This window comes from Cyprinus carpio, chromosome A7 (assembly GCF_018340385.1).
Source record: "Cyprinus carpio isolate SPL01 chromosome A7, ASM1834038v1, whole genome shotgun sequence".
Taxonomy (NCBI): Eukaryota; Metazoa; Chordata; class Actinopteri; order Cypriniformes; family Cyprinidae; genus Cyprinus; species Cyprinus carpio.
Genome location: NC_056578.1, coordinates 14,612,924 through 14,635,092, shown reverse-complemented (window position 1 = coordinate 14,635,092; position 22,169 = coordinate 14,612,924). Strand labels below are relative to the sequence as shown.

The 22,169-nt window shown below is 36.0% G+C and overlaps 3 protein-coding genes across 6 annotated transcripts; all 3 read left to right on the top strand.

Annotated features, from left to right (window-relative positions):
- The first annotated feature begins 79 nt into the window (after nt 1-79).
- Nucleotides 80-6,800, top strand: LOC109080265 (adenosine deaminase domain-containing protein 2-like). 4 transcript variants are annotated; one of them, XM_019095350.2, is made up of 9 exons: nt 80-94; nt 1,269-1,683; nt 1,774-1,902; nt 4,446-4,596; nt 4,798-4,965; nt 5,094-5,308; nt 5,458-5,692; nt 5,987-6,119; nt 6,291-6,800. In XM_019095350.2, the coding sequence occupies exons 2-9, from the start codon at nt 1,272-1,274 to the stop codon at nt 6,399-6,401; spliced, it is 1,554 nt and encodes a 517-aa protein (XP_018950895.1). In that variant the 5' UTR covers nt 80-94; nt 1,269-1,271; the 3' UTR covers nt 6,402-6,800. The 4 variants fall into 4 exon arrangements, with proteins under 4 accessions (XP_018950895.1, XP_018950894.1, XP_042615788.1 ...); XM_019095349.2 differs by lacking the exon at nt 80-94 and adding an exon at nt 807-922; XM_042759854.1 differs by lacking the exon at nt 80-94 and adding an exon at nt 808-922 and having other exon boundaries at nt 1,272-1,683.
- A 2,936-nt stretch (nt 6,801-9,736) lies between these two features.
- On the top strand, nt 9,737-16,054 carry LOC109080256. The gene is made up of 11 exons (XM_042761361.1): nt 9,737-9,851; nt 10,131-10,500; nt 10,728-12,399; nt 12,511-12,786; nt 12,884-13,273; nt 13,370-13,792; nt 14,195-14,464; nt 14,589-14,843; nt 15,034-15,279; nt 15,383-15,640; nt 15,742-16,054. Exons 2-11 carry the CDS (start codon nt 10,146-10,148, stop codon nt 16,052-16,054), a joined length of 4,458 nt encoding a protein of 1,485 aa, XP_042617295.1. The 5' UTR covers nt 9,737-9,851; nt 10,131-10,145.
- Nucleotides 16,055-16,200: 146 nt separating this feature from the next.
- Nucleotides 16,201-21,580, top strand: LOC109065090 (NACHT, LRR and PYD domains-containing protein 1a-like). Its single transcript, XM_042759836.1, has 10 exons — nt 16,201-16,426; nt 16,515-16,598; nt 16,957-17,119; nt 18,236-18,300; nt 18,411-18,622; nt 19,018-19,271; nt 19,357-19,470; nt 20,478-20,649; nt 20,729-20,773; nt 20,865-21,580. Exons 1-10 carry the CDS (start codon nt 16,209-16,211, stop codon nt 21,158-21,160), a joined length of 1,623 nt encoding a protein of 540 aa, XP_042615770.1. The 5' UTR covers nt 16,201-16,208; the 3' UTR covers nt 21,161-21,580.
- The last annotated feature ends 589 nt before the right edge of the window (nt 21,581-22,169 follow it).

The window sequence follows — 22,169 nt, the reverse complement described above, 5'->3', positions numbered from 1 at the left end:
GATGTTGATTGACAAGTAAAGTCGGCCAATGGATGATTGACTTCATTACAGGCGGGATGCGTGATCGTCATGGAGGAGGGTCATTCTCGTGACTGTAAGGTTTGGTAATCTCTATGTAAAGAGAATTTAATCTCATAAATCATAACGTGAGATCACAAAAGTGACAAAAGGATATAAGGAGAAAATGCACCTGTTATATACTTAAGTATTATTATTATTGGGAAAGTTCAATAAACATAACCAGTTAAAATGTTGGTTATTATATAGTGTGAAAAAAAAAATCTTACTATTTTTAATAACCAAATGCGTATAATCGTAATTATAAAAATCCACAGAAGGTTTGTAATTTGTGCGACTGACTACAGCTGCTGCCTAATCAAAGACTCTCAGCTATGAAATAAGCGCTACAAATCTATAACACACTGTCCGCTGGTGACACCTGCTGGGAAAATGCATGTAAACGCTATGGAAAGATCTGAACTTTTGTTATTTGAATACATATCGTTGCAAAACAGTTTTAAACAGTTCCTTAACATTACAGACTTGAAATTCTACAGAGGTTCCACATATAATAAGTCTTTAATATGATAATATTTTATATTAATTATTATCATTATATACTATTCATTTTTTATATATATATATATATATATATATTTTTTTTTAGTTTGAAAGGTCTTTATTTAATGTGCACATTTTTATTTTGTGGGGGGGTATTTTTTTATTTTATTTTGTTATTATTATTATTTGACCTTTTTTCATATAAAAAAGTAAAAATTATTTATCCCCCCTTTATTAATTAACGCGCTCTCGCCGTCACGTGACTCAGACAGGCTCCGCCCATCATTAGCTCAGCCTTGAGCTTCAACATTACAGGTGATCAAGGGTTGCTAACCAATTATACGACGGTTTTTCTAATAAGGTAACGTTACAGTTGAACACTGTGAAGGCATCTAGTTGTCTGCCTTTTTGACAGTATTTGTCACTTCTGCAACTCGACGAGCACTTGGCAAACACTTTTGTAATGGAGTGCAGTTAAAGCTAACGCAGTGTCAATTTGTTATTCCATGACCTACACTTTAGCTCATGTTATTTCGTGTCTATTTTATATAAATGTAAAGAAGGCAAATGTGAATGTAATTAGTATTCTGTTATCAGGCCCATAAAGTACAGTCATTGTTAAAGAACAACATGTTTGTGTCGTGTATTAATATTATCACAGACAAACCTGTATTCTGCAGTATTCTATACATTTTAAAATCTTACAGCATATGATGGCAAATCATAGTATCAATGCAGAGGGCAAGCGGCTTCCACGAATGGCTGCCACTCTAATGATGCACTTTACCGCTGAAAGGGAGCCCACCTTTGGCATCCACAGGACCAGGTTCAGGACCCTCACCCCTAACAATGAGTTTGAAGGTTCTCCATCTACTGGAGAAGCGAGTCAATCCACCAACACAGAGTTGCGCCACTTTGTTGACACTGAGGAGCCCTCTGCTGCGGGACCACATACCCTAGAAGACCAGTCATTGGAGTCTCCACCCCAAGTGGAGGACCTGGGCTCTGGCCCAAACTCCCGTTCTGCATGGAGTCTGACTAGTATTACGGGAGGTGAACCCACCCTAGAAGTACTGGAGGACAATACAGATGGCTGTCTTCGGAGGGACCAGAGAACTGGAGGTTTGAATGGAGTTTCTAAAAAAATGTCTTTATGTTTGGTTGCAGATGTTTCTTCACTGCCAGTGTTGTCTCAAACTCTTGCTCTTTCAGTGACGTTCACAGACTGGCACAAATGTCGTGTAACAGCTCTGTGTACTGAGCGTTTTGACAAGCTGCTCAGAGAATGCCCCGAGTACCACAACACTAAGAGCTGCTTTGCTGCTTTCGTACTGGAGAGAGGTGAGCGTGAGACAACGTTATTAGAATTAACTGAAATTAAAACCATACAAATATTTTTTGTTCCTTGAAATAAAATATACAAACAATTTATTTAGCTTTTGCCAAACTTAACATTTCTTATTTTCAATTAGTTTAACTTGATTTACTGAATTAACTACAACTAAAACTGAAATAAAAATGAATAAAAACTATACTGACAGAATAAAGACAAGACAATAACTAATAAAAATGACAGTAAACACCAAAATGACTAAATCTTGGAAATTACTATACATGCATGATATATATATATATATATATATATATATATATATATATATATATATATATATTGTCGTGGAAATTCTAATTTAATAACAATTTGTAGAGACTGAGAATGAAACACCAAACTGAGTTTTGTCTTTGTCTTGCTTTAATTCTCTGCAGAGAATGATCTTGTTTACACACAGCTTGAGTCTGTGTGCAAAGAGATAACACACAGACTCACAGCATACTCTTTATATTATGTAAAAAGATACATTGAAGGACAGATTAGTACCTTTGAGCCAATCATGTTGCTCAGTGCACATCACCCCATAACACATGCACATCTCATGCACATTACATGGTAGATGTCTGGTTACTCTCAAAACTGCCAGTCCCTGGTAAACAGTTTCCCCTTAAATGTTGTATTTCAACCTGAAGCAGTTATGTGCACAAGTTACATAAAATAACTCAATGTCCCTATGGACTATATACTACCTTGATCATTGTATGTTTAAGAAGATACTTAAATGAAATTAATGCAATCAATGCAAGATTAACAATATTAAAAATTTCCATAACACTATATATGTGTATATATATATATATATATATATATATATATATATATATATATATATATATATATATATATATATATATATATATATATATACACACACAGTACAGGTCAAAAGTTTGGAAACATTACTATTTTTAATGTTTTTGAAAGAAGTTTCTTCTGCTCATCAAGCCTGCATTTATTTGATCAAAAATATAGAAAAAAAATGTAATATTGTGATATATTATTACAATTTAAAATAATTGTTTTTAAATGTATTATACTTTAAATTATCATTTATTTCTGTGATGCAAAGCTGAATTTTTAGGATCATTATCACATGATCCTTAAGAAATCATTCTAATATGATGATTCATTATCAAAGTTGGAAACAGTTCTGCTGCTTAATATTTTTTCACAACATGTGATACTTTTTTAGGATACTTTGATGAATAAAAAGTAAAAAGAAAAAAAGAAGCTATGAAGAAGCTATAAAATAACTATTTTGTAATAACAATATACACTACTGGTCAGTAATTTGGGGTCAGTAATTTTTTTTTTATTTCTTTTTTTTTAATAAAATCAATACTTTTATTCAGCAAGGAGGTGTTAAATTGATAAAAAGTGATCGTAAAGAAAATATATTATTAGAATATGTATTATTATTATTTTTTTATTTTGAATAAATGCAGTTCTTTTTAACCTTTTATTCATCAAATATATTAGACAGCAGAACTGTTTCCAACACTCATAATAAATCAGAATATTAGAATGATTTCTAAATGATCATGTGATAGACTGGATGTTACATGTGACACTGAAGGCTGGAGTAATGATGCTGAAAATTCAGCTTTGCATCACAGGAATAAATTATTTTTTTAAAAGTATATTCAAATAGAAAACTATTATTTTAAGTTGTAATAATATTTCACAATATTACTGTTTTTTTTCTGTATTTTTGATCAAATAAATGCAGGCTTGATGAGCAGAAGAGACTTCTTTCAAAAACATTAAAAATAATGTTTCCAAACTTTTGACCTGTACTGTATGTATGTATATATATATATATATATATATATATATATATATATATATATATATATATATATATATATATATATATATATATATATATATATATATATATAAAATATGTATGTATGTGCATGGTTGAAGCAGTAAGATTTTTCTGTTGGGCCAATAGGTCAGATTTGTACTTGCCCTTTTTATTAATTTATAATTAACATTTCTTTTTATTAATCATATAATAATTCTTTTAAAGCTATTTAAAAAAAGAAAAACTATTATTATTTTGTTTTTTTTCTCACATAAACATTTATACATGTATATTTTTCTCATAAAAAGTTACATTTTCTTTGCAAAGAAAATTAACAATAATACCTGGAAATTATCTTATTTAAACAGGAAACCCTAAGACAATCAATAAAATCTTAAACGTGTTCAGTTTGTAATTTTCAATCTATTTTTACTGATACTACCAAAAAAATCACAATAGTCATTCTTGTTATTTGTCAGTTTTGACAAAACCTCAACTATGTTGCCTGTTAGATCGTTTTACCTATAGCTGATGGACAGAATTCACAACTTAATTTAATAGAAAACCAAATGTTCAAACATTTTGTTGCGTTGTGTATGTATAAAACTATTATGCTTGGTATATATGTGTGTGAGTGGAAAATATCATGAAATCACTTGATACGTATTTGATGTGTGTCAGAGTTGCTTGACACAGGTGGGCAGCGCTGTGAGGAATATGAAGTGGTAGCTCTTGGATCAGGTCAGAACTGCTGCAGTGGTTGGCTTTCATACACAGGATCTGTCGTCCATGACTGCCACGCCATTGTCATCGCCCGCAGAGCCCTCAAAAGGTGCAAAACATTTCATATAGACGCATTTCCATACTAAAGAGTACAGAGAGAGAGAGAGATGAAGAGATTTTATTTGCTTTATATGAATGCTGTTTTTCTGTCCATTATAAATATTTAGACGTGGCTGGTCTGTTTTTAGACTATTTGCAAATTAAACTACTCAAATGCGGAAAAAAAATGTCTACCTGTCTGGTGTCACAGGTACATGTACAAGCAGCTCCTGCTGTTCTACAGTGCTGATCCAGAGCTGAAGAAGCGCTCCATATTGGAAAGTGTACCATCTGAACGACTGCTTCAGCTCAAGCCACACATTTACCTCCACTTGTACACTAACAAAGCCCCCAAAGGAGCAGCTCAGTGCATAGTTTTGTAAGTTTGCTTACACTCTATGTTGTCTGATTACTGCTGTGTAAATTAGAACACACTCTGTTGTGTATATTAAGGGTATTTAGAACATGAATAGTTGAAAAAAGATATCAGCGATTGTCTTTCCACAGACAGTCTCAAAGCAGTGCCTACTCCACACTGAAGCTGCAGTGCCACGCTAAAGGCTCTCTCATCCCTGCTGCCTTCCTGCTTCCAAGCGTGTGGGGTGCTCGCATCTGTTGCATGTCTGACAGTGCCAAACTCACCCGTTGGACTGTCACAGGAGTGCAAGGGGCACTACTGAGTCATTTCATCAATCCAGTCTACATTACCAGCATTGCACTTGGTAAGCTGTTCGCATTGGCAGGTAACAGAAACCTCCAAATGTCTCCAAATATCGTAATTGGATCTTGATTGAAACTGTTAGTCATTTTGAAATCCAAGCTGCCAGAAAAATAACAGTATTTATTAACATTTTCCCTACTTGTTGCCTAGGTGATTCCAGGTACTGCTCAGAGAAAGTGTCTGAAATAGTTAACAAGCGTCTGGGCACAGGCTGGAATGATGCACTGCCTCCTCCATTCAAACAAACCACCATAGTCTTTCTGAGTGGAGAGCATGTGGGGCCCGATGAGAACACAGACCACTGCAAAGACCTCAGTGTCAACTGGTGTTTGGGAGACTCCAGTATTGAGATTCTGGACAGCACCACTGGTTATGCAATCAAAAAGTCAGTCTTACTAAATAAACAAGTTAATGACAATCTTCTGTTATGCAATACATTCATACATTTATAAATGTGCACCATATTGAAGGAGCTCATTTGTAACAGAGCCACTGCTAGACAAACAAGATCCCTGCCTGTGTTTGTATATTCAACCACACGTTTTGCAAACATTCTAGTCCACTGTACTGTCTCCTATAGTTTGATATATCAAATAACTGTAAAATATATGAAAACAACAGATGTTACAATAAATTCATCACTTTTTCGTTTTGATCTTCCTTTTTTCCCCACTCTTAGTTCTCCATTTGTAAGCGGTCCTGGGTCATCCAGCAGGCTTTGTAAAAGAGCGTTGTACTTCTGCTTCAGAAAAGTCTCAGCGCTTGCAGGCCACCATGACTTTTTGTCGTTCACCACATACCGCAGTGCTAAAGTATGTGTATTTATTTTAGTTTTGATAATATCCACACACATGTGAAAGAATTTTTTTTCCTAAATATTTGGGTTTGTTAGTTAAAACTGAGGTTAAATGTATATAAATGTGCCATTTTGTGCCCTATGTGGTCTGTTGTTGTAAACGGCTAATTTATTTTGTTCTGTCTAGATGGCTGCCCAGCTGTATCAGGAGACTAAGACTCAAGTCAGTATGCAGTTCTTGGCCAACAATGCTGGACCGTGGAACTCCAAACACTTGGTAGATTGCTTCAGCCGTTAAATGACAGGTTGAACAACCCTTGAAATTCACTTAGGTTCCCAGTCATTTCAGGCTTTTGATGTTTAATAGATAGCCGTCTTTCCTGTTGAATGTTCATTGATGATTGTAGACATATACAAGTTCCTTATCCGATGTTCACTTCTACTGAAAACATTTCTGTTCTTAAAAATGCAAAAGGACTACCAGCTGTTTTGACCTGATAGTTAATGTTTGTGTGGTTGTTTTGCTTTTGCAGTTATTTCAATTCTGGGATTTGGTGTTTTATTGTTTATTTGATAAGAAAGATAGCCATGAGGGGCTTTATGTTTGCTTGCCATACCTACATATAAATATTAGAGTTCTTTTACAAACCCATTCATAATTTGTGATACAGAATAATAAAATATTGTGAAGTTGTTATGTGGTTCTTTATTTAAATAAATTAAATAATTAGAGGAACAGTAAACTAACTAGAACTTATTTTAAAGTAATCCATTTGCCATTTCTATATGCCAAAAACAGCTTCGTAATTGTTTCTAGTCTTGTCACATTCAATAGTTAATTGCATGAGTTAAGTAAATTATAGCCTGTATTTTCAATTCAAAATGGTAAAATTTAACAAAGTCAAGTACTTTGCACCACTGGAAATTACTTTTGGCCATATCTTAGTATTTGGACTGATCCACCTCAATGTCTATGGTGGTTATCACCCTATGTTATACTATTGGTAACCGATTGTTATTGTGTTTACACTCCGATCAGGCATAACATTATGACAGCTGACAGGTGAAGTGAATAACACTGATTATCACGGCACCTGTTAGTGGGTGGGATATTTTAGGCAGCAAGTGAACATTTTGTTCTCAAAGTTAATGTGCTAGAAGCAGGAAAAATGGGCAAGCATAAGGATTTGAGTGAGTTTGACAAGGGCCAAATTGTGATGGCTAGACAAACTGCTGCTCTTGTGGGGTGTTCCTGGTCTGCAGTGATCAGTATCTATCTAAATCTTCTGCTGACCCCTGTCCACCACTGAAAATGCCAAAAGTGGGCATGTGAGCATCAGAACTGGACCCCAAAGTAATGGAAGAAGGTGGTGCATGTGTGTCACTTACCTGGGGAACACATGACACCAGGATACACTATGGGAAGAAGGCAAGCCGGTGGAGGCAATGTGATGCTTTGGGTAAAGTTCTGCTGGGAAACCATGGGTCTTGCCATCCATGTGGATGTTATTTCGACGTGTACCACCTACCTAAGCATTGTTGCAGACCATGTACACCCTTTCGTGGAAACAATATTCCCATGGTGGCTGTGACCTCTTTCAGCAGGATAATGTGCCCTGCCACAAAGCAAAAATGGTTCAGGAATTCAGGAGCACAACAGGTTTGAGGTGTTGACTTGGCCTCCAAATTCCCCAGATCTCAATCCAATTGAGCATCGATCTGTGGAATGTGCTAATCAAACAAGTCACTTTGTGTGTGTGCATGTGAGTTTTTAAACAAATGATATATTGGAAATGCATATAATGCAGTTTGACCGAATCATATATGTGGAAAGTATGAAAACTTTGGAGAATATTAAGGTCTGCTGTATACATTTTAACACAAAACATTTGCACATATTAAAATCTAAATTTCAACCAAATTAACAACTGTCTGACTCTGGTTAACTAAAAATGAAAGCTAGATGTGTTTGTTCTTGCCCAAAGAAAACCACTATCTCGGCCTTTATCCCGAAAGGCTTCAGGTTTGACGCCATACTCCGGATGTGTGATGTATACCTACTGTATGTGACAATAAAAGACGAAAGGTATGCTTTGTAGGATTGCGGCATTTCTGTCGCCCTCTTTGGATATAAGCTCCCAATACAGAGCATATCTTGTCTATGGGTGGCTTTACAAACCTCAGTGTCGTCTTGATGGATGTTGTTTGTACGAGTCTGAAGTAATGCTCTGAACACGGTCGGTTAGTCAGATTACTTTCGGGGTCGGCTTTGCGCCATCGTTTACACTGGTGCTAGGTAAGAAATATATCTATTTTTAAATTGTAACTCGTTGCTCAACACTTGAATCTAGTTTCTGTGTCCCACCATCGTTACTGTGTTTGTGTAACACATTTTTATGAACTTTTAAAACGGAATCTAATAACACAAGTAGATTAACTCCTCAAAATATGTACTGTTCAATCGGGTAACTTTTTATTTAGTCCTGTTACTAAAAAGCATGTGTCTTTTAAGCATGTTTAAAAACGTGTCAACTAGGCTAATTCCTTTATGTTCCATTAAAAAAGAGCTGTTTATTTCAAATAAAATTGATGGTTTCGTGTTCAAATAATTAACATTTGTAATTATATATATATATAAATATATATTTATATATATATATATATAAGTCTTCTGTAGGGCAGATAAGGTAGCGGGTGTGTCACTCACACGGGGCATCAGCGTCAACGCCTCTAGTTTACTTTGAATGGAGTGACGTCACGTCAACGTCGCCGCCACCATGGAAGGCCAAAAGTGCCAAAAACACGTGAATTTTAACACGTCAACAACACGTTAAATACGCGTATTTCACGCGTTAAATACATGTTTTTTGCGAGTGAAAAATCAGCGCGTTAACTACACGTATTCAGCACCTGTTACAAAACCCTGTTACATGTAAAAAAAACTAAAAAAATTCTGATAAGTATGTAGGCTACTAAATATATATACTATTAGATATTGCTCACTTAATGTTATTACAGGACTGAAGGAAAAGCTTTGCTTGCTAGCTGACAAGTGACGTTAGCTTGCTAGCTAAAGTTAGCTACTTGTTTCTATGACAAAATGAAATTTTTAAAGGGGCTTTATGAAAGATTTTTCAAGTAGTATTCGCCTTTTATTGCCAATGTGTAAACACCATGTAATGAAACTTTAAAAATGAGAGCCTGTAGACTAATTTTTATGTGAAGGATTAATTTGGTTCTATTTGCAACATGAAAAACAATGTATTATAATAATAATTAATTAAATTTATAAAGCGCTTTTCTGTTTTTTTTCTAAGCACTCAAAGCACTCTACATTGTGAGGGGGGGATCTCCTCATCCACCTGGATGATGCGACGGCAGCCACAGTGCGCCAGAACGCACACCACACACCAGCTTATTGGTGGAGAGGAGACGGAGTGATGAAGCCAATCAGCAGATATGGGGATTGTTAGGAGGCCATGATGGTCAGAGGCCAATGGGCAAATTTGTCCAGGATGCCAAGGTCACACCACTACTCATGACATCCTGGGATTTTTAATGACCACAGAGAGTCAGGACCTCAGTTTTTTATTTTTTCATAAGGAGGGTGGTTGTTGTTGGTATTGTGTTGTAATCACTATACTGGGGCGCTAGGGGCCACGCAGACCACAGGGTGATCACCCCCTGCTGGCCTCACTAGCACCTCTTCCAGCAGCAACCTAGTTTTCCCAGAAGGTCTCCCATCCAGGTACTGACCAGGCTCAACCCTGCTTAGCTTCAGTGGGCGACCAGACTTGGGCTGCAGGGCGATATGGCAGCTGGAACTTTATGAGATCTTGATGAACTAAGATGGTGACAGATTTTTAATAATTATAATGGATTATAAATATCATAGAAAGAGCGCTTCCATTATAATTATTAAAAATCTGTCAACATCTTAGTTCATCAAGATCTCTAAAATATCTTTCTACACCTCAGTGAATCTCTTATTTACATTGCGTCTACACTTTTGTTTGTTCTACTGCAGAACAGAATCTTCAGGATGGCGAGCACGCAGCAATCTGCACAGGAATTCCTAGGAAATGGACGTAATCTGCTAACTGGATATCATTTAAACTGTGATCCTGTAATTGAGGCCTTAAACCAGTGCAAATTCTTCCAAACTCACGAGCTTAATTCAATTGAATCTGTAGAAAATAGTCAGGATAAGATAAATATTATACTTGACATAGTTATTGCTAAAGGAGAAGAAGCATGCTATAAGTTTTTAAAAATTCTTGACAAAAAAAGATTTCAAGTATTTCCAAGACCTGGTTTGGTGTTGCCAGATTTACATCACTGGATTAGTTGCTTCTCCTTCCAGGATGAACCACAATCTCAGACAGCAAACAAAGCAGGTGGGTAACAAGCACAGGTATGCTGTATTTTTGTTTTGTATTCTTATTTATTATTATTATTATTATTGTGTCAAGTGGTGTAGATAAGTGTATTTTTATTCCTGCCTTTAGTTTTATTAATACCTTTGTTTAATCAGAGGCATATAGTGAAAGTGTGGGAAGGCAAATTGGTAGCAATGGGGTGGGGGGGGTCTCTAAAGAAATTTATTTTGAAATATATTTTCCAGATTCAGATCCTTGTACCACATATCAGGGCCTTTTGAGATGGAAAGCAAGACAAATACTGGATGATAAATGGAACCTAAGCATGAATTTCTTAAAAAATGAGCAAAAAAGGAAACCCTTCACGTATATACCCCTTGTTATGGACACAGAGTGTAGTACTGTTGCAAAGCTTAAGAAGAACAAGGGATACAAGAAATCTCGTTCAAAGAAACTGAAGACCTATATTCCAACAGACAAGAAAATGTTGTCTCCCAAAGACTTACTAATGAATGATGAGAAGAGCATCCTGCTTGTAGGAAAACCCGGAGTGGGCAAGACAACAGTTGCACTGGAGATACTTAGACTCTGGACAGAAGAGAAAAGCATTCCAGTGAGTTATGTGTTTTATTTTGATGAGCCACTGATGAGAGTCTTCTCTCAGTCTCCATATCCTCAAACCTTGAAGGATCTTCTTTTTCAAAAGTACATATGCCCAGATGAAGAATCTGATCATGTCCTGGAAAATATTGAGAGCAATTCAGAAAATGTTGTTTTAATTTTTGATGGTGTCATGGATGTGATCGTAAACTCTGTGATTAATCAACTTATGGAGAAGAAACTTCTAAAAGATGCAAAGGTCTTGACCACTTGCAGACCAGAAGCTGAGGATACAGGTTTCCTGTCAGACTGGCAGTCTTATCGAGTGGAGGTTCAGGGCTTTAATCATAAGTCCATCTATGAATACTTTAAGTGGATGTTGGGAACAACAGATGACATTGGTGCTTTGGAAAACCCAGAGTTGTTTAGTTTATGTTCTGTACCCTTGTATGCCTTCATAGTAGCTGCCTGCATTTTTGTAAGTCCTACTGAAGCCAGGAATAAACCATTTACGGTCACGGAGATATATGTCCGAATTTTTCGCTTTTGCATGAAACAACATGGACATCAAGATGTGGAGCACTTAGATAAGTACATTAAAGACAACAAGAGGGACATCATAAATCTAGCTCTAGCCTCCTATAAAGCAATGCTAGCAAAGACAGTGAACCTGACAGACTTGGATCATGAAGATAAGTCTGTGCAAAATGCTTTCTTAACAAAGCAATTCTGGAACCCATCCACAACTTCTTGCAAAGTGTATGCATTCCTGCATAATACAATGCAAGAGTTTTGGGCTGCTCTCCATATCATTTTAAATCCTGACAAGATCACCACTTTACTGGATCAATGCCAAAGCGATGAAGATGGAAAATACCTTAAATATATTGCGCCATTTTTGTCAGGACTTCTCACGGATAATCTGTTTGAGCTCATAAAGTGTTTGGTGCCAGTAGAACAGATAAAAGCCACACGCGTTAAGTACTTTCAACAGATTATAGATACTTTCCTTTACACCAAAGAACAGAATCAAGAAGGCGATTGTGAGCAGTTTGTGGAAGCTGACAACATCCTATTTGTGTGTCGATGCCTTTATGAGTATCAGTCTGCTGATGCATGCCGAATCTTCCTGGAAAAGGTTCAGTATGAGCTTGATTTAGAGGACCAAACACTTGATCCTTACCAGTGCTGTGTAATCTCCTATGTGGTCAATCAAGCTGTGCATCGGAAAATTGAACTGGATCTCACAGATTGTAGCATTACTGACCCCGGCTTGAAACTACTTCTAAGCTCATTGAAAAATTTGAAATTTCTCAGGTACAAGAAGTTTAGAACAGCCACTGTCTTTCATTAGTGTCTAGCAATTACAAAAATTATATGATGCATACAATGCATTCTTTTCTTCACTTTTTTTTTTTTTATTTCTAGGTCAACAAGCATGCTGAAATCTCAAATGTGGAGAGTGGCTCTTGAAGCAGGGCAGTTTTCAGATTTTGATAGCTTGCTCAGCTTATTCAGCTTTGAAATGCATCTCTCTGCACTTGAAACACTAGACCAGAAAGTGTTTCAGAGGATAGGAGAAGTCCTTAAAAATAAGAGATCAGAGATCAGTGTTCGTCTTTTTCTGCATGTAAATGGAGAAGACATAACCAGATCTTTGCAGAAGGCAATTTTTGATAGTTTACCCAATATTGAAGTCATTGGGTACAAACAGTTCACTTATTTATTTTTTTCTCACTTTTTTTAATTTTTTTTTACTTAATTCACATATATTCTGTATTTTTTTCTCGTTTGTTTGTAGGATTTTTCCCCATCAATTTAAAGTAGCTATAGAAACAGAGCTCTATCTTCAAGGAGCTATTTATGAGATGAAGACAGGTCAGCGATGTGTAAGGAATCTGCTGTCTGTTTGCAGCAATAATCAAAGAGAAAGCTTTGAAGACCAGTGTAAATTATTGCTGAAACTGCATGAACATGCCAAGGACATGGATGTTCTTCCACTTTTGCAACCTGTTTTCCATGCATTGCCACCTACATGGGTTGTACAGCCTTCAAACCGGTCAATGTCACTACTCCTCCAAACCATGGATGTTCTAAATTTAAAGAAGCCTGCTGAGCTAGATCATGTCACATATGAGCTGAGTGAACTTAAAATAATCCTTCAATGTATGCCTTACATTACACAAATGAGGTGGGTTTTTTTTAATAGTGTTGATTTAAAACAACTGGGTATAGTTTTAAAGTATAAAATAATAAAAAAAAGATATATATATTTAAAATATTGCAGGTTCAGTGTTGCTCTCAGACAGCCCAAAGACCTCCACAAAATTTTGAAGATTGTTGTTGATCTTTTCATTCTTGCATCGGAAAGTGGAGGGGAAAAACTAAAAAGCCTTTCTACAGCATGCAGTTACTCAACATTTCCCTTTGCTGAAGACAGCAAAGACATACAGAGCTTTTTCCTTTTGGATCTCTTCAGCCAGCTAAAGGAAAGTTCATCAAAGACAGCACTACTAGCACTGAAGCCCATTCTTCAAGTTGCCCCTGCTGTATGGACATTTGATTTACACAAACTAGAGAAGACTCCTGCTCTTACTGAATTACTGAAGCTTCAGGCTGTCACAAAAACTTTGGAGCTCACAAGCTGGTCATGTGAAAGAGAAAAACTTAAGAATTTCCTAAATTGTTTACCCTATATTTCACACCTTTGGTGAGTTGATTTGCTAAGACAAAATTGAAACGCATGGTGTTTCATTTGGCAGTGTAAAAGGGATAGCTCATCCAAAAATGAAAATTCTGTCATAATTTCATCTGTATGACTTTATTTTTGTTGTGGAACACAAATAAAGATATTTTGAAGAATGTTGATAACCAAACTATTTTACTTATATTGAACTTAAATTTTATGGACAAAACACAGACAATTATGAAAAACAATTTTCTTTTGATGAAATAAAGTCATACATGTTTGAAACAACATAAGTGAAAGATGACAGCATTTTTTGGCCGGACGATCTCTTTAAGTTGTCATATTTTAGTGTGCTTCCTTGCATTTTCTTGTCTGATTTCTACATGCAACTTTCATTACATGCAACTTACAATTTCTCTATAGCTGTGATGAGCAGTTTTTCCAGTCTGTGTGTGAAGTCCTTTCAGCAGACAGCGAATGGAATCCAAAACAGATTGCTGAGCTTGTAAGATCCCTTGGTTTTAGTATTTCTTTGATAGACATGCTGCCAAGTCGCCTCTGCAAAGCTGTTGCCAGTGTTTTTGAACTTTTGGACAAAGAGGAGGACATCTCCCTCAGTCTTCTTCCTCAAAAGATCTCTTGTCAAGGTTGCGCATGCCTCTTTTCAAATATGAAAAAACTTCAAACCTTGAGGTATTCATTTTCATAGTGTTAATTCATTGAACAAATTTCAGTGTTCTGACCAAGTACGTTTGCTTGCTTTTTTCTGTTTTTGATTTTATTTTACTTTTACTTTTTTTTTTTTTTTTTTTTTCAGAGTAAATGAAACGGCAACGACAAAGCTGTCAAGACTGGTTATATCAGATAAAGAAATAAATACTGTAACTGTGGAAGAGTTGTCTTTGGTTTTGTCTAACTCTTATCTACCAGAGAGAGCACTTTGCCAGCTATTAGGTAACCTAACTTCTCTTCTTAGAGTCTGGACAGTCCACAGCTTGAACCTTTCTGAATTTAAAATTGAGCCTCACTGGCTCATTTGTCTGCTGTGTCATCAGGGTCCCTTGTCCATTAAGTAAGTTTGATTCCGCTGTGGGATATATATATATATATATATATATATATATATATATATATATATAATATATATATATATATATATATATATATATATATATATATACTTTTTTTTCAGAAACCTTAAAGTGTTTAATTATTAAAAAATAATAATAATATATATATTAATAATAATTCTATGACAACAGATTTCATGAAGGCACTCTGCAACGACTGGCAGAAATTGTGTATGATGCTCAAGATGAAAATTTGACACAGTTGTTCCTGGAGAAAATTGATGGTGATCTGTCACCTTGTAATTTGTCCTGGGAGGTTTTATTTTACCTAATTCAGGGCACCAAAAAGCAAGTCATACTAGACCTTGCAGAAGGTAGATTTAATGTTCTGAATGTTCCGAGCCTTCTGGCTGTACTGGACACAGTTTGCTTTAAAAGGCAAGACTTTTATTGGTATACAGTTAAAAATATTCAATCATATCTACACTTTATAGTGTTGTTAGCATCAGACATTCTAAAATAATTATTTCTTATAATGCAGGATAAGCCCACGGTTTGTCAGGGCTGCACTGAAAGAGATATACCAAAAACGTGCAGGTCATCTGATTGTGAAATTAATCAAATCTTCAGCTAACCTGATTAACCTGTGCATGAGAGAGCTGGATTCAACTGACTGCAAAGCCCTCTGTTTTGCCCTGCACTATAGTGATGGGGTTAAGCTCAACCTTTTGAACTCTGTCATACCAAATAATGAGACTGGCAGCATCGTCAAACTTATGCACAGAGTTTCCGATCTGAGGTAATGTGCTCAATTTTTGTTCAGCTTACATTTAAAGATTTTTGCATTGTTCATTGTGCTTATTGTCTTACTAACACTATTGCTTCACTTTATTGGACTAGAGTTGATAGGAAGCTGTTATTGAGCTTTCTTCATGCCTCTAAGGACTTGGAAAAAAAAGGATATTCTGTGTCTTCCCTCTTGACTGCACTGAACCACAAACTGGACTTCTCCAGCAATTCTTCCCTTGGCAGTGGCCGTTTTGGTCAAGAGAATGGGGATCTTCTAACTATGAGTCGTATGGATTTTACAGCCATTTCTTCTACCATTAAAACTTCAACATGTGACACAGAATTAATTTTATACGACTGCCAAGCAGATGATTCTGCACTTGAGATTCTGTTCCCTATACTGCACAAAGTGCATCTTTATTGAGTCCTCATATACTTTTACATAAATTAAGGTAATTGTTTTTATTTTTGTTATATTTCTACAGATGATTAAATGATTTCAGTTGCAAAAATTTCTGTCTTACAGCTTGGGCAAAAGCCTTCTTTGTCAGATTTTAACCCTGATGTTTAATGCACCCATGGCAATGTCTTTGCAATGGGCATCAACACTTTCCAAAGCTCTTGGAAAAGAGCTGGACCTCAGTGACACTCCTCTTGACTACCGTACATGTGAGTCTCTGCAGTTGGTCTTGGATTACAAAGAGGAGCTTACACATCTTAATCTCAGCTATTGTCAGATCACAGATGGGTGCTTGGATCTTTTACTCCCTCACCTTCACAAAATTATGATTTTAGAGTGAGTATTCATGGGCTAATCAAAAATAAAAGAAAACAAACGTCTATTTTTGATCCTTTAACTCTCAACTCTTTGTCTTTTTTTTCAGTCTAACTGGAAATGACATTACTGACAAAGGTGTGCTGAGACTGCACCAAGCCTTAGAAGAAAACAGTTTCACAAAGACCATATGGTGATTATGGTGTTAAATTTTATATTTTGTGTAGCTAGCACTGTACACTGAAATGTTAATGGAAAAATAAATTTTAAAAAATGCTCTACTAAAAAACTGATAATAGGTTAATTTAATAGTCCTTATCACAGGAGTACAACCTAAATATTTTGGATGTCACACTATTTATTTATTTATTTATTTATTTTTTAATAAGTAGAAGTTTATAAGTTGCACAATGTAAAATCATAACTTTCTATTTATGTAAAGTCTTGGTCATCTCAGCTGCCGGTGTGTTTGTTAAATTACAGTTTTGGTTTGTTCTGGTGTATAAGACAAAATTAAATTCTTGATAATGTTTATTCAATCATTTGCACAGCCTATGTGACAATCAAATAACAGAGATGGGCCTCCTGGTGAAAGAAGCACGCTTTGAAACCCAACAGACTGATACAAGAAGATGCGTCCAACCCCAGAAATACATTGCAAAAGATTTAAGATCAAAAAACGAGATGGAAAAATCAATCAATACTTTTGTTAAGGTACTGGTACAAAACATTTGTTACTGTTGAGTTACATTTGTGATATTGTTCAGATATTTAGATCAGCATTCTGAAAAAGTTTTATGTCATATGAAGTTTGACCTGCACAGAGAGAGTTAGCTAGCAAGAGCCTAAATCATTAGTTGGGTGAAGATGAAGGAATTATTTTTGTTTTATGAATGATGAATATAAGTGGAATGTCCTTAAAGGCCAACAGATCATGAAGGATGATTTGCGGGCCATTTGCAAACATAAGGGTAATGTGGTAGGAAGGGGACCTCAGTCTTTATTTAAAGATGGGTGATAAAGAGTGCCCATTCTTGATTAGTTGTCAGCAATGTATGCTGAGATTATCTCTGTAGTTTAGGAGATGCAGATCTCTGTCACCTGATGTTAAGGTGCAGGGTGAAGAGAGTGATCATTTCCAACTGATAAATAGGGTAGTTAGAATACAAGCGAGAAAAGCACAGGTGCAATAAACCATTATGCATTTGCTTAATACTTATTTCTCACACTAAAATACAACTTCAAGAGATGTTCAACCAATGAACCACCCTCATGTGATTCCCACCTGTACCTCATTCAAAAGAATTTTTTTTTTCGAAATATCTCAGTGTTTTGTCCATACAATATAAGTCAAATAATCAAAATGGTTTGGTTATCAACATTCTGCAAAATATCTTCATTTGTGTTCCACAGAAATAAATAGACATATACAGGTTTGGAACAAAATGTGGGTGATTAAATTATGACAGAATTTCCATTTTTGGGTGAATTATCCCTTTAACACGACTTAAACATCAGGCATACATTTAATTTTATCATAGCAAATCAACTAACCAAAGGTGTGAAATTTAGGCTAAACAATTTAGGATGGCAAAATAAGATATAATTACACAGATCCATTTCACTTTGAAGATTAGCATGTAGTGCCAAAAGCAGACGTGTTCAAGAAAATCGTGCACAGGCGGATGAGCAAAACTGTGCTTTCTTTGCTATTTCTTTAGCCATTTCTCAGTACTTTCTGTCAGTAATCAATTACCTATCAAAAAGGTGTATTATACTTGTTAGTAATAATAAGTCCTGTAAAAACATTTGAATTGTCTTATATTGTAGACAGAAGATCCCATAAAGAAGTTTGAGCCTGAACTAGCAGTAAATAATGGCAGGATTTCCTATAGGTCAGTAAATTCTCTCTGTCTTTGAAGTATGACTTCTATTCATAATAAATATGACTTTTCTGTGTGAAATAGTTTCTCAAATATATTATTATTTTTTTATTTTCTTGCAGGTTTCAGTGGAAAACAGAAGGCCTTTTCATGTGCAGCGCAACTGGGCTAGTGTTTGGATTGAAAGGAAATGGATGTATAGAGTACAGTGTGGCTCACTGGAAGATGCATCACCTCATCAACACTCACTATGAGCCTGCTGGACCTCTGTTTGATATCAAAACCCCTACAGGAGAAATCTATGAGCTTCATCTTCCACACTGTGAGACAAACGGTAAATGATAAAGCATGTTAATGAATGGATACCCTATCTATAATGTTACTAGTAGCCTACATATTATGAATATTCTAATTATTGTATACAGTATTGAAATAATTGTTGCTCATATCAGTTCAGTTTCATCATCATTCATGATGTTAGCCTTCTCAGCTCAGTTCTACAATCTAGTGAGCTGTCTCTACTACGATTCTGAAGCTGCTTCCTCACTGAAATAGAATCTTTTAAGTAACTGATTCTTTGTGAACTTTATTTGTGGGCGCTGACTCTACATAAATGGCTCCTCACAAAGCTCTTAAAAGACCTGACTAATGCTCAGAGCTGAATGACCTCATTATAAAACTTAATTGGGTTTTTGTCTTTCTTTTTACTACTTATTTTTCTATTTACAGTTGATGCAATTGGAAATCTTTCTGTTGTCCATATACATGAGGACACTCGGGAATTCCTCTCTCCAATTAAAATTTCAAGAACACATATAGCTGTAAATGTCTGTAGGTTATCTGAGCTTGGGATTGCGCATGAGAATAATAAAAATAACAAAACCATCAATGGCCAGGTGCTGCTGTTCCAGGAACCTGATACATCATCGACACAGCAAAGGCTATGGGTTTTTCTATTGCCAAGTAATGTTCCGGTCTCTGAGGTCTGATAACCTTTAATTTTTACTCATTTTATTTTTGAGAGATTATTTTTAATAAACATCACTCATAGTCTTGTTTGGTCAGCAGATTAAAGAACAGCAAAAAGAGTATATGTTCATCCAAACCAGCTCTGACTGCAAACTACAGATAAATGCAAAGTATGCTCTGATCTCAAAAAAAGCCAAAAGAGTCCAACCGAAGGTAAGTGAATTCAGAGATGGTTTCTCAAAGACATTTGCTTATCCACATCTGTTTTCACCGCAAAGACAACCACAAAGTTGTTTAATCACACTGTGAAGTTAAAGGGATACTCCACCCCAAAATGAAAATTTTGTCATTAATCACTTACCCCCATGTCGTTCCAAACCCGTAAAAGCTCCGTTCGTCTTCGGAACACAATTTAAGATATTTTGGATGAAAACCTGGAGGCTTGAGACTGTCCCATAGACTGCCAATTAAATAACAGTGTCAAGGTCCATAAAAGGTATGAAAGTCGTCTTCAGAATATTCCATCTGCCGTCAGATGTGCAATCTGGGTTATATGAAGCGACGGGAACACTTTTTGTAAGCGAAGAAAACAAAAATAACGACTTTATTCAACAATTCCTTTGTCAACAGTCTCCTCTGTGTCTCTCCATGTCACCGTATGCTGTGTATGCTCTTCTTTGTCATCCGCGCCACAAGGATGTGCTGTTTCTACATGTGTCAACAGCGCATCCTTGTGGCGCAGATGACACAGAAGAGCATACGCAGCATACGGTGATATGGAGAGACACAGAGGAGACCGTTGACAAAGGAATTGTTGAATAAAGTCGTTATTTTTGTTTTCTTCATTTACAAAAAGTGTTCCTGTCACTTCATATAACTCAGATTACACGTCTGATGGCAGATGGAGTATTCTGATGACGACTTTCATACCTTTTATGGACCTTGACACTGTTATTTACTTGGCAGTCTATGAAACTGTCTCAAGCCTCCAGGTTTTCATCCAAAATATCTTAAATTGTGTTCCGAAGACGAATGGAGCTTTTACGGGTTTGGAACGACATGGGGGTAAGTGATTAATGACAAAATTTTCATTTTGGGGTGGAGTATCCCTTTAAACTGGGTAATGTCCATTGGCACAGAGAATTTGCTGATTTTATTCACCTTAGAAAATGTTATACAGCTTTTTTTTGTGTATGGTTATGGTTTTTTGTATCCTTTAGAAAAAATTATTTGAACCCTCGCACGCTGGTAATCACCATCCTACATTCGAGATCTTCTTAGATAAAGATGTGACTGAATTGCGAATTAAAATTCAGCGTAAAATAAAGGAAAGTGATATGATTAATTTCAAAACTGCATGGAATCGTTGGATAGTTCTCAAGAAAAACACAGGTAATTAGACATTTTTGGTAATACTTTGTATACTGTAAATTAATCATAAATTAATGTTTTGTTTCTCATGTAATTGTAGATAATCATGCACAAATGAGATCTGAAGAACATTCTAACATTCAAGGTACCATAATTATCTTTGAAGTTCCCTGAGCTTCACAGAATGCATCATGTTATAAAATGCCTGATAATTATTTGTCTATTTGTGTGTCTAGTGAGCTGTAATACCTGGATATCTGCTCTTGGTAATATCATGGAAGAGCTTACAAGTGTGGAGTTCAAGAAACTGAAGCATTTAATGAAGCACACTGGGAAAAGAGATCCCATTCGTTCAGTGAAACTTGAAGAAGCAAAAGGCAGGTGTGAGTTGGCTACTTTGGTTGTTAAGACATGGGGATTTGAAGAATCAGTGAAAGCCATAGATGAGTTCATGAAGAAGCTGCCTCGCAATGATGAATCTGTGACAGACAAACTAAAGCCATATGCGACACAGTTTGGCCTTATCGGTTAGAGCATATCACAGACTTTTCAATCATATTGTAGACAGATCTCAGCAAAAAAGCACTTTTTATTAACACTCAACAACAGACTGCCTTTAATGACTGTTGTTTGGTTGTATTTCAAATGTAAATTTTCAGTATAGCCTACCTGTATATGTGGTTTTGTAATTGATTTTATAAATTGATTGTAAAGATGTTCAGGTTGATTATATGTTCATATACTGTATTTATTTAGCTGATGCTTTAATCCAGAGTGAATCAAAAAATTAAGCAGGCAGTACCATGAGAAGTGCTGCAATTAAGTGAACTGTAATTATGACAAAGAGTTGTTCTCAATTGTTCTCAACTTCTTTTTTATTGTCCAAACAGACTGTGTGTGCATGTGTATGTGTGTGTGTGTGTTGGTGGAGCGGATGTTTGACATGAATTTCCCCAGTCTCACTAGCTGTTGCCTGTCTGTCAGAAAGCTGGTGATCCACTGACAGATAGAGCTAGGAACAGACAGCTGGGTCAGTTTGGTCTGGAGGGCTGTTGGGATGATGGTGTTGAAAGCCGAAGTCCACAAACAGGATCCTCACATAAGTCCCTGTTTTGTCCAGATGTTGCAGGATGAAGTGCAATCCCATATTGATTGCATCATCCACGGACCTGTTTGCTCGGTAAGCGAACTTCAGGGGGTCCAGTAAGGGTCCTGTGATGTCCTTCAGATAAGCCAGAACCAGTGTATTACCCATTACCCATTACCCATTTATTATTCCAGATAATACACGGGTAATGTGTCCCGGCAATTGTTCCCAGATCGTTAGATTTTGGTTCATTCACACTGCCAGTGATTTCCCGGAATCTGTGAATGCGTTCACACCAAGTGTGCCTCACTAGTCCTCAAAAGCGAAGCCATCGCGTTTCGATCACCCCCAGGTGGCTGGTCCTAGTATATTTCATAAACCCTGCCCTCTCCATGTAATCTAATGGGACGTGGGACAAACTAAATAATTAAATTTCACTTTAAATATTTTGTTT